The following is a 12,826-nucleotide window of genomic DNA, read 5'->3' as shown; positions in this document are numbered from 1 at the left end:
GCACCTTCCCCAGAATCAGCTGTGACCTTGTAAGGAAGGTGACCATCCCTGATTAAACTCCTCCTGTCTCTTTTGGCCTCAGCCTCCCTCACCCAGGCCACGGGCTCTGTAAACAGGCTTTGTTCTGCATGGAAGGAAAAGGCTGTTACATTCCAGTTTGGGCGACAAATTCAGCTTTTCTATTATTCTTTTTTTTTTTTTTTTTAAATAGATCAGGACCAGGCAATCTCAGCTTTTTGTACATGAATCTAAAAAATAACTGGCTGAATATTATCTAGAGAACTGGTTTTAAAGTCGATCTCTGCCTACAGACATTGTAAACAAGTAGAAAATTTAAATAGTACTTTGTAAAAAAAGCAAGGACAATACAAGTTATACAAAAATTGCTTTTCCCTGCCTCTCCCTTTTCCCTCCCCTCCCACCCCATCCCAGCGACTGAGCCTGAACAGCTCTGGTAAGAGCTGGGGATCATGAGTGGAGTTTCCTTTCCTTCTCCACAACACTCGCTTCCTGCGCTGCATTTCCAGGGTGATCGTTCCAAACGCAGGGCTGTCCTTTAGACACGGCATCCGACACGTGTCCTCTCCCCTGGCTGTGATGGAAATACAGATCAAGGCGTTATCGAACCAGTGGGATGCGCTGGGGAATTCCTTCAATATTCCTTTATAAGAAAAAAAACCTCAGCATGACCCTGCCAGTGAGTTTTCCAGGGTAGCTCCTACTGCCATCGGAGAGAGGGGGTATTTCCAACAAGGAATAAGGAATTCAGCAATGGTGTCTGACGAGTAGCAGTTATCGAATAAATAATTACCTATGGATGGGTTCGAATGAGGCAACGCAGCTCTTTACTCAATAATTCAAGCTTGCTGAACACTCCAGCTCCGATGCGAGTACGACAATGCTGGCTTCAACGTAAAGAAGCCGGTTTCGGCTTCCTGATGCACAAAATCAGCACCCGATGAGAGGGATGATAATACTGAGCGTTATCACGTCGCTGAGAAGGGACCACGAGCCGTGCAGCCACAACCGCTCCGTTCCAATCCGAGCGGCTCAAGCGCTGGTGCCGTCCTCCTCGATGACACGGTTCATGCTGGTCCCGTGGGTGATGTGTGTCATTGGGTTGCTGCTGAGATCCCTGATGCTGCTGTGGCGCGACTGTTCATTGAGCCGATGGGAACTGCTGTGCCTGGAGTGATCAGTCAGCCGCGACATGCTGCCGTGAGGTAGTCTCTCTTCCACGCCGCGGTAGCTGCAGGGGGTGTACCTGATTCACGAAAACAAGGGACAATTATTGCTATTGTCAATGCTGCAGTCGTGGAATGTGGATAAATCTCGGTGCCTGTGCACGCACACGCACACAAACCTTCTGTGAAAACGTGCTCTGTTTAGCTCAGTCATTTCGCTTACAAAGCCCCAGGGCAAAGCATTTTGGCTCCTTGTGCAGCCTGGTTCCTACCACAGCACTGACCAGTATCGATAATTAGTGAGCAAAGTTTGAATGATAAATTAATTACCTAATAAACATACAGCTCAGGTTAGAGTGGAATTGCAGAATCACAGAATGGTTTGGGTTGGAAGGGACCTTAAAGCCCAGCCAGTTCCACCCCCTGCCATGGGCAGGGACACCTCCCACTGGATCAGGTTGCTCCAAGCTCCATCCAACCTGGCCTTGAACACCTCCAGGGATGGGGCAGCCACCACTGCTCTGGGCAACCTGGGCCAGTGGGTACCTTTTATTGCTGCTTACTTTGGCAGAGCTAGGACTGCTTACAGAAACAAAACCAATTAACCCACAGCCAAAAGCAGCCACAAAAACACGGAGCTGACTTTGGAAGAGATCCAGTTTCCCACACCCTGAGATGATGTAACACAAATCACTGCCTTCACAGGAAAACCAGCGCTGAACATATTCATACCATGTAATTCACAAAAAATCATGGAATCATTAAAGTTGGAGAAGACCTCTAAGCTCATCCAGTTCAACTGTCAGCCCAACCCCTCTGTGCCTACTGAACTGTGTCCCACACAGGTTTTGAACCCACCTAGGAGTGCAGGCTCCCACCACTGCCCTGGGCAGGCTCTGCCAGGGCTTCACCCCTCTTTCAGGAAAGACATTTATCCTCATATCCAATCTAGACCTCCCCTGGCACAAGTTGAGACCGTCGCCTCTCGTCCTGTTAATTGTCATCTGGGGGAAGAAACCAGCACCCACCTCACTCCAGCCTCCTCTCCAGGAGCTGCAGAAAGTGATGAGGTCTCCCCTCAGCCTCCTCTTCCCCACACTAAACAGCCCCAGGGCCCTCAGCTGCTTCCAGAACCCCTGGGCTCCAGACCCTTCCCCAGCTCCGTTCCCCTTCTCTAGACATGCTCCAGCCCCTCAATGCCCTTCTTGGAGTGAGGGGCCCAAAACTGAACCCAGGATTTGAGGTGCAGCCTCACCAGCACTGAGTACGGGGTTGATCCCTTCCCTGCTCCTGCTGGCCACACCAAGGTTGTTGGCCTTCTTGGCCACCTGGGCCACTGCTGGCTCATGTTCAGCCACTGTTGACCAGCACCCCCAGGGCCTTTTCCTCTAGGCAGCTTTCCAGCCACTCTTCCCCAAGCCTGGAGCGCTGTGTGGGTTGTTGTGTCCCAAGTGCAGGACCCGGCACTTGGCCTTGTTAAACCACATCCTATTGACCTTGGCCCATGGCTCCAGCCTGTCCACATCCCTCTGCGGAGCCTTCCTGCCCTCCAGCAGATCAAGACTCCCACCCAGCTTGGTGTTATCTGCAAACTGACTGAGGGAGCAGTCGATCCCCTCATCCAGTTCATTGATGAAGATATTGAACAGAACTGGCCCAACACGGAGCCCTGAGCAGCACTAGCACAGACACTGGAAAGACTAACGCAGACTCTGAAAATATCATAATAGTTTTTCTCTTTCCAACGAGACACTTAGAGGGAGAGGAGATGCAATCAGAGAAAGCAAATAGCAGCAGAACTTCCAGTTTTAGCAGTGGAATGAGCAAACATCCAGCTCACAGATGCTGTCTCAATTTTCTACAGGATTTTAAGAGAAGAAACGTACCGGCCATCACGCGATCGGTGCAGGCTGCCGTGGTAGCTGCTCACTTTGCTGTGGACGCTGCCGGCCTTGCTCCTTTGGTCGTCCATCACGGCCAGCTGGGTTGAGGAGGCGTGCGTCGAGGTGCCCTGGGTGGAAGTGCCTCTGGATTTGCGGATGATGGGCGTGTTGGGATCCCTCAGGAGTGACTGGGCAAAGTCCGGCTCCTGCAGCACTTGACGGCTCTCGTTCACAACTCTAAGCGAGACATCAAGTTGAATAGTTAGCATCAACGACTGCAATACACAAGTTACAACAGGTTATCAGGAGGCCCTGGACCAGAGTGCCCAGAGCAGTGGTGGCTGCCCCATCCCTGGAGGTGTTCAAGGCCACGTTGGATGGGGCTTGGAGCAACCTGATCCAGTGGGAGGTGTCCCTGCCCACGGCAGGGGGGTTGGAACTGGATGGGCTTTGAGGTCCCTTCCAACCCAAACCATTCTGTGATTCTATTATTCACATTCCTGAACCTCTCCTCCTCCCTGTACCTGATCCTCTAGCCTGGACACGTGGAGTAACAGCAGCAAGTTTGCTTATGGCCTTAGTTTGTGCCTCCTGCTACAGGAACGCCCCTGGGATAGTGCTGTGCCTTGGCAAGCTGTGGTTATGCAGGGAATGCCTCTCAGGGAACACGGGGAGTCGCTTCCTCACTCAAATGAGCATTTAAAACCTGGATTAAAACTAGCAGCAGGGGAAGAACACCAGATGAAATGCAGTGTCTCTAATACTGGCCTGTAGCCCTCGCATCAGTAGTTACAGCTCCTCAGCTGCTCTCTTCACGGAAACCCCTCGCTGGGAAGGGCTGGCAGAGAGATGCACGTGTGGCTGCTCTACCACAGCATGGGGAAAGGAGGGGCTATCATACCCATGACATTCCTTTTTCTGTCTTTATTTTAATCTCTTTTCTGTGGGGAGGCCTTTTCCCCCCTCCTATCCTCTACATTATTCTTCCATGTTCCGTCTTCTCCACCTGGCAAGCTCCTCTTCTTAATCCTCTCGCTCCCAGAGGATCACGGGCTACCTAAGGAGGAAGGTTCATGTCAGCTCTGCCCCTTAATTCTTTAATGAAGGGGGCTGGCAAAGAAACCTGGCTCCAGCCAGACATCGAGGTGTGTGGGAGCTGCTCTGCTGCCTGGATGCACCAGGAGAGAGGATGGCACTTCCAGGAGCCACTCACTCTCCCCAGGATAGCAGAACCAAGATAAGACAGTCCTGTAAAACAGCACCTCTGCCTGCAGTAACTCTATTCCTGCTCTCCACCCACCAGCCCAGCGCGTCAGATCCTATCTCGATGTATGCACCTCTGTGAACATCACTGTAAGATGTTAACCTCATGCTCAGCTTAGCAGGTCTCTTTCAAATAAGGAAAGGTTTGCTCCGGCTCTCCAGACAGTAGTTTTACTTCAGCCTCAGCAGGAGGCCAGTTTGGTTAAGGACAGACAAGTCAAAGGAATGGAGGAGCCACTTCAAGGCTTGCTGTATTTGTGCATCTCTCTTGAAACACCTGCCTCCAAGACAATAGTTACGATGATGAAATCATGGCTATTACAAAATCACAGAATCACAGAATGGTTTGGGTTGGAAGGCACCTCAAAGCCCATCCAGTTCCAACCCCCGGCCATGGGCAGGGACACCTCCCACTGGATCAGAGGCTCCAAGCCCCATCCAGCGTGGCCTTGAACACCTCCAGGGATGGGGCAGCCACCACTGCTCTGGGAAATCTGGGCCAGGGCCTCAACACCCTCACAAGAAAACATTTCTGCCTAAGATCTCATCTCCATCTCCCCTCTTTCAGCTTCAGACCATTCCTTGCCCTATCCCTGCACTCCACAATAGTGGATTGTCTCTAAACTTATGCCATATCTTAGCCTAAATTAATTTTGATCTCACAGAAGCTATAAAATATCCTTACTGCCATTTTATCAAACTGCCCTAAGGCAGGAGGGAAGATTAAAAGCAGAGACAATCACCTTTAGCTGCAACCATGGTGAAAAGAACTTAACATTTAATTTCAACTCAAAGGTCTCACCCCGCTGACTGGATAAGCACGTTCATAAATAGAAATTCTCAAGTCCAACTCTCAGTAACTGGCAGAAAAGCTGTAACATTCAACTGAAGCCTAATTAATAATACAATCATGGAATGCTTTGGGTTGGAAGGGAACTTAAAGCCCATCCAGTTCCATCCCTACTGCCATGGGCAGGGACACCTCCCACTGGATCCAGTTCCAAAACCCCTGCAGGGAGGCTGGAACTGGATGGGCTTTAAGGTCCCTTCCAACCCAAACCTTTCCACGATTCTATGATTCTATCCCTGTCTTTGCCTCCATAACAAACTAACCAAAACATTGGTCCAGGACCACAAGGGAAGCAGAGATTACTCGCTGTTACTCAACAGTTTATCTATGAGACACCAATACTCACTCTTTTTTCCTGCGGCCGTGGAAGAAGCTAGCCCACTCAAAACAGGTCTTTTTGCTTCCAACCCAGAAGACGGAGGGTATCCCAACGACCAAAGCCATCAGATATTTCATGAGAAAGAGAATCAGATCTGGGCGACTCATCTGAGTGACCTAGAGGAAGGCAAAAAAGAGCAAAAGGGGATTATATGAACCAGCATAGTTCACTACTCTGTTCCGAATAACTGCCTCTGCCTGGAGCCAAAGTAAACACCAACAGGGTCCCTTTGTTCCGTGGCTTCGGAGAGTGTGACCGAGCGTGTTGCACAGCCCATTGCCAACTGAGACAAAAGATCCAACTGCTGTGAGGTCCCAGCCTTTATTTGTGTTTCTGGTCTTTTGTCTGTGCTCTGAATAACTGTGAAATATTTTCTAGTCTACGCATCATAAAAACTAGTCTCTTTGAATTAACCTATATAAAAACAGGTGCTGCCATCGCTGTTGGGGAAAAGCCCAATGGAATGCTCCATGGGATGTTCAATGCCGATCCTTTATTCCATACGTTTCAGTGGAGGGTTATGCCCATAGTTTCTCTCCTTCAGGAACTCAAGGCGTTGGGAAGGTCCGATTGCTTGATTCCTACCAGCCTGGCAAAACTCCTCCTTCTCCCCAGTTACCCGATAGCATCAACCGAATTTGGAAGAGCTCATCGTACCTATTTTTGCAAACATTTTGATGTGCGAAGGGTTGGTTTGGATAAGGTGAGCCTGCCAGAGGTTGGCTCAGGCTCCATGACCTTCCAACCATGTAACGCTGACGGGCAGCACGGCTTAATATGGACCAGGGAAAATCCCAGAATGGTCAGGGAGAAAGGGACCTCTGGAGATCATCCAGCTCAACTCCACTGCCAAAGCAGTGTCACCTCCAGCAGGTAATATCCAGCAATTGTTGCTTTAATACTTTGTATTATTACTAATTTTTGAATAATATCACCATTGTGGATGGAAAACAAAGAGAATTAAGGTGTCTTGCCTAAACCCACACACCACAACTGTGCAGGTGAGGACACAATGAGAATTCAGGGCTATCGATACTGGTCTGCAGTACCTGCACGCCTGTCTTTCAATTAAGTGTAGACACATAATGAGCTCTCTTACAAGGTATTTCTTAGAGTTCATCTTCGTATGAAGCAGGATCAAAGCTCTCCCCCTGCCAGTTCTTTCCTCTGAATCACCGAGTCTGCTTTCCATCAATCCCTGCCCCAGGAAAACCCTGACGCTGAAGGTCTTTGACAGCACTATGGGCGTTCCTATCCCTGCAATCATTTAACCACGCGAAATAAGGCTTGCTGGGTGGTTTTGTAGTCAGCCCGCGAGGTTCCACTCAAGAAAGAGAAATAGTAACAATTACCCAATAAAAAACTATCCAACCAAATTAAGCTCTCAGAAATTAACCTTATTATTTCATTTCATAATGTGCAGATGTGGCATTAAGTGGGATAAATAGGGGAATTCGTTGTTTCTAAATGAAGGTAATATTCAGGTAAATTGTGGTATTTACATACATTGCCTGTCCACTGGGGCTCGTCTGCCCCGGCACAGCTATTGGCCTGAGGGGAAGTGAATTTTGATTCTTTCATTAAGAATAAAAGAAGTCCTAGTGCTAAAGCTCTCGCCTGCTCACCGGTACTACAGGACCTTTTTATTTTATTGACGGAGTCACACTGCTTTGTGTCAGAGCCAGCAGAAGTCGGGTGCTGTGATGCCTGCTGCTGCCCGGACCGAACATCCTGCAGATATCACAGAGTAGAATCATGGAATGGTTTGGTTGGAAGGGGCCAGTATGGGAGGTGCTCCAGCCCTCAGACCATCTTTGTGGCCTCCTCTGGACTCACTACAACAGATCCATGTCCTTCCTGTGCTGAGGACTCCAGAACTGGATGCAGGGCTCCAGGTGAGGTCTCACCAGAGCAGAGCAGAGGGGCAGAATTCACTCCCTTGCTCTGCTGGTCCCACTGCTTTGGATGCAGCCCAGGACATGGTTGGCCTTCTGGGTTCCAAGTGCCCATTGCCAGAGATCTATTGCACTAAGTAAATTATATGACTTCCATGAAGACATTACAGTAAATCACTTGATATCAAAATTACTGGCTCAAAATATTTGTGCTGAGTGCTTTAAACAATTCCAAGTAAAAATTAAAAGAAATATGGAGCACCTCTCCTACGAGGACAGGCTGAGAGAGTTGGGCTTGTTCAGTCTGGAAAAAAGAAGGCTCTGGGGAGAACTTCTAGAAGCCTTCCTGTACTTAAAGGGCTCCAGGAAAGCTGGGGAGGGGCTCTTGATCAGGAAGTGCAAGGACAGGATGAGGAGGAACAGCTTTAAGCTGCAAGAGGGGAGATTGAGATGAGATCTTAGGAAGAAATGTTTTCCTGTGAGGGTGGGGAGGCCCTGGCCCAGGTTGCCCAGAGCAGTGGTGGCTGCCCCATCCCTGGAGGTGTTCAAGGCCAGGTTGGATGGGCCTTGGAGCAACCTGATCCAGTGGGAGGTGTCCCTGCCCATGGCAGGGGGTGGTAACCAGATGGGCTTTGAGGTCCCTACCAACCCAAACTATTCTATGATTCTCTGTTTCTATGAATTCAGTCATTTCCCCAGTTTCCCTCCTGCACCCTTGCCAGACCTCTCTTTATATCTACAGCTCCCCTCACTGGCCTTCAGAAGACCTCTCATATATTGCCAAGCCATCGACAAACACTGCAAAGCTCCTCTGGGCCTTGAAATCCCTGATAACACCTTTCCTTCTAGATAAAAGCCTGTCTTAACAGCCGGCTGCTCCGCTCAGAACATGAGGAGCTGCCTTTCCCTGCGGGCAGACACCATCAAACAGAGACCACACAGCAATGTCCTTCAAGATGAGAACCTCTCCTCGAGGAAAGACAATACTGGTGGGGATTCTCCATTTCCCTTCAGACTCGATCACTTTCCCAGAGACACAAGAAGGGCATGTGCGTTCTGGCAACATGAGAACTTGGCAATTTAGCCGAGCCAGCAGAAATCAGTTAGCAAAGTTCTTGAGCAACAGCCTGTTCATTGCATGTTGAGCTGGGCAGCCACATAGGAGGGTGTGATTAGAACACCTTATAGAACCATAGAATGTCCTGCATTGGAAGGGATTAACAAAGATTATGGAGTCCAGCTCCTCCCCCTGCACAGGGCAACCCCAATATTCACACCACAGGTCTGAGGGCATTGCCCAAATGCTTCTGGAATGTTGTTAAGCTTGGTGCTGTGACTGCTTCCCTGGGGAGCTGTTCCAGTGCTCCAACACCCTCTGGGGGAAGAACCTATTCCTGACTTCCAGCCTAATCCTCCCTTGCACATCTTCCTGCCGTTCTCTCAGGTCCTGTCACTGGTCACCAGAGAGACGAGATCAGCTCCTTCCCTTCCCCTTGTGAGGAAGCTGTAGACCATGATGAGGTGTCCCCTCAGTCTCCTTTTCTCCAGACTTAGAGAGACCAAGTGACTTCAGCTGCTCCTCATATGACTTCCCCTCTAAACCCTTCACCAACTTGGTAGCCTCCTCTGGACACTCTCCAGTGGCTTTGGATCCTTTTTATACTGTGGTGCCCAAAACTGCACCCAGTTCTCGAGGTGGGGCCACACCAGAGCAGAGCAGAGCAAGACAATCATCTCCTTCAACCACTGATGATGTCACGCTGAATGCACCTCAGGGCACAGTTGGCTCTCTTGGCTCCCAGGGTTCAGAACCCTGATGGTTCAGAAGCTTGACAGGCTCCATGTGAGCGCTAGATTTCACACATCCAAGCCCCTGAACTGAATTTCTCTTGCTGTGCAGCTCCAGGCCTTCAGAGGCATTTAGGGTTTGAGTTGCGTGCTCCACACTTTGCTCTTTTCTGTTCAGACACTCCTGGTGAGGAGCACGGGCACCACTGGCTTCACCGAGTGAAGACCAACAAACAAGTTCTTTCAGCTACAAAGACTTCATATACAAAGCAAGATTTCCATAACCCATTTTTTCCCTCCCATTTCCTGGGTCGGTGTACAAGATTACCCAGCAGAAATGTTCTTCCCTTTGATAGGAATGGTTGGACTCGATGATCCGGTGGGTCTCTTCCAACCTGGTTATTCTATGATTCTATGATTCTATGATCAGTTTTGGTACATGGTTTCCCGACTGAAACAAAGCGTACACAGAGGCAGGTGTTCAGAAAGGAGGTTAAAACCACCGATTTCAGCATTCCTCCAGGGAAAAACAACACTTCTTTGTATCCCCACTGTTAATTTAAGATGCTTATATAACTAATTTTGGAATATTTTCCCCTTCTGCCCCTGAAAAAATCAATCACGGTTGCTTTTTTAGTGGCCTCTTCCCACTAAAATGCATGAAATGGCAAATTAATGAGCTTGCGGCGTATGTGAAGTGAAAGCACCAACACAACACCTGTCCCCCTCCTCTGGGGCACGGTTCCACAATAATGCTGCTCATTTGATATTTCCCTAAGGATAAAAAGCAATGAAATTCAAATTAACCCACTCTTTTGTTGAAAATGGGAGAAATGAGGAAAAGACCAAAGGGAATCAGACCCGACAGTCTCACTTTCATAACCATTTCCATCACTGTCATTGCTCCGAGACTTAGAATATTATGCTCGTGCTGCTCGTTTCCCAGTAAAATGCAGTAGGATTTGTCACTGTAAAATAATATTATTCTTCTAGATTATTAAAATCTTGCAACTTGCTTGGTTTACTCTTTTCCAACAAGCAAATCCATGCCACCCTGGGGCTGCACATGGTGAAGAAGTGGTGAACTAAAAGCAGCTGAAAACAGGCCCCAGCTAACCCCATACAGCTCATGACAAAGCCAATCCACACCTGGATCCTCAGAACACCTCAAATCTGTGTGAAACAGAGAGATTGCTACCTGAATTACTGGAAAATCTGTTAATTTGGGAGATGGAGGGGTAGCTGCAGGAGGCTGCATTTGGCAGATCTGTCCCATAGCCTGAGAGTTGGAAGCTCCCTCTTGCCATTCAGGAAAAGTTGGATTTTTTTTTTCCTTCAGATATTGGCATTTCATTGGGAATCAAAAAAGCTAAGGAAAAAAAACCCTAATGAATCAGAAAATCTGATTTCTATCAACCTTGCTGCTAAAAAAGTACTTGGCTCACAATATTTGCCGGCTGAATATCTGTTCTGGCAGCAGATGTTCAATTCATTTGATTCTTAAAAGGTAAAATTTAGCAAGAATGCTATGACCTGGCTTGGAATAAATCCCCATTAACAAAATCCCACTACTTGAATGAAGACACTTGGCATGAAGCACACAGACAAAAGATACATCCTTGGCCAAGCCAAGTTTCCATTGCTGCAGCCAGCAACAGCGACAGCCTGCTCAGCCAGCCAACGTCATCCTGAAACCACAGAGCCATAGAATCATGGAACGGTTTGGGATGGAAGGGATCTCAAAGCCCATCCAGATCCAATCCCCGGCCGTGGGCAGGGACACCTCCCACTGGATCAGGTTGCTCCAAGCCCCATCCAACCTGGCCTTCAACACCTCCAGGGATGGGGCAGCCACCACCTCTCTGGGCAACCTGGGCCAGGGCCTCCCCAACCTCACAGGAAAACATTTCTTCCTAAGATCTTATCTCATTTTCCCATCTTGCAGCTTCAAACCCTTCCTCCTCATCCTACCCATGCACTCCCTGATCAAGAGCCCCTCCTCAGCTTTCCTGGAGCCCTTTCAGTACTGGAGGCTGCTCTAAGCTCTCCCTGCAGCCTTCTCTTCTCCAGACTGAACAACCCCAACTCTCTCAGCCTGTCCTTGGGTGGGAGGTGCTCCAGCCCTCAGATCATCTTCATGGCCTCCTCCGGACCCGCTCCAACAAATCCTTGTACTTCCTGTGCTGAGATTCTTATCTGTCCAGGCTCTTATTTATACCAAAAAGAATCATAGAATCATAGAATAACCAGGTTGGAAGAGACCCACCGGATCATCGAGTCCAACCATTCCTATTAAACACTAAACCACATCCCTTAGGTAGGTATTTTTATTTTCCTCAGTTGAATTTCGAAGCTGCACCTGACTCCAGATGGGGCTCAGCTCACGTGGATAGCAAACCTTCATGCACATTGGAGAGAGATACTGTACTCTGTGTTTACTTCTCTAGGAAATAGAAGAATTTTCTGTTAAGAAGAAATAACAAACAGAAAGATGATGCTGAGGAGCATTGTTTGTTCATACAAATAATGCAGAAGAAAAACCAGGCTTGAAAGGTGTGAGTATTTGTCACATTCTCATGTATTTAGCCCAGACATGTCTAATCTACACATGTTAACCAGGAGCAAGGCACATACAGAACACATCTGACAGATCTGGACCAGACTGAAGATGAACCTAATTCACATCTCTCATTATATTCCATAATTACATTAGAAACATAGAATTACAAAATCACAGTATCAGTGAGGTTGGAAAAGTTCTGTAAGCTCATCCAGTCCAACCATCAGCCCAACCCCACTGTGCCCACTAAACCATGTCCCCAAGTGCCACAGCCACACGGTTTTTGAACCCCTCCAGGGATGGAGACTCCACCACTGCCCTGGGCAGCCTCTGGGATCACGAGGGATAAACGCACACAAGTGCAGCATTCCCAAAATTTACTGCACCTTGTGTTTTTGTGCTCACAGGACAAGTCATTCAATAACCAAAGAATGCTATGGAGAGCACCACAAAAGCCACCTTACTGCAATCCACTCGGATGAAGAATATCTGGGTGTACAAACAGCAAGGCTCAGCATTTGCTGAGCTTTTAGCAGAGATACCCGGTTAAAGATTTTCTCCCCATTAAAGATTTTCTCTTTGCAAGCTGGGCTACTGTTGTTTTGACGTGACTGTCCAACATCTCAAAGCAACTCTGAAGCCCAATGAAAGCACCATAATTTCTAATGAAGGCATTGTTAGTCAGAATTTTCATATGCTAATTATAGGCAAATTCCTTTAATTTATTAAAATTAAAAGTTAAACCTTCTTTGTGGTGACGGATTTCCTAACGCATGGACTGAATGACCCAATTCTGACAGTTAAAAGTGGCTGGTGCTTCAAAACCAGAGCAACCAGACTTCCTAACACTGCTTTTGTTGCCTTTTTCATAGCAATTAAGTCAGCGGAAAAAAGAGTTTCCTTAATAATCGGAATTAAAGGCTGTCCTAGATCACAGAATCATAGAATCATAGAATGGTTTGGGTTGGAAGGGACCTTAAAGCCCAACCAGTTCCAATCCCTGTGCCATGGGCAGGGACACCTC

General features: G+C 48.2%; 1 protein-coding gene across 1 annotated transcript in view; it reads right to left on the bottom strand.

Moving 5' to 3' along the window:
* Positions 1 to 525: 525 nt before the first annotated feature.
* Positions 526 to 12,826, bottom strand: part of FZD3 (frizzled class receptor 3) — a 56,686-nt gene continuing 44,385 nt past the window's right edge. Inside the window, exons 5-7 of the mRNA XM_069850656.1 lie at positions 5,527 to 5,675; positions 3,071 to 3,304; positions 526 to 1,264 (exon numbers count right to left, since the gene is read on the bottom strand). Coding sequence (XP_069706757.1) covers positions 1,051 to 1,264; positions 3,071 to 3,304; positions 5,527 to 5,675 — 597 coding nt within the window. The 3' untranslated portion in view covers positions 526 to 1,050. The remainder of the gene's footprint in view (positions 1,265 to 3,070; positions 3,305 to 5,526; positions 5,676 to 12,826) is intronic.

Source organism: Phaenicophaeus curvirostris, chromosome 2 (genome assembly GCF_032191515.1).
Source record: "Phaenicophaeus curvirostris isolate KB17595 chromosome 2, BPBGC_Pcur_1.0, whole genome shotgun sequence".
NCBI classification, from domain to species: domain Eukaryota; kingdom Metazoa; phylum Chordata; class Aves; order Cuculiformes; family Cuculidae; genus Phaenicophaeus; species Phaenicophaeus curvirostris.
This window is presented reverse-complemented; position numbering and strand designations above follow the sequence as displayed.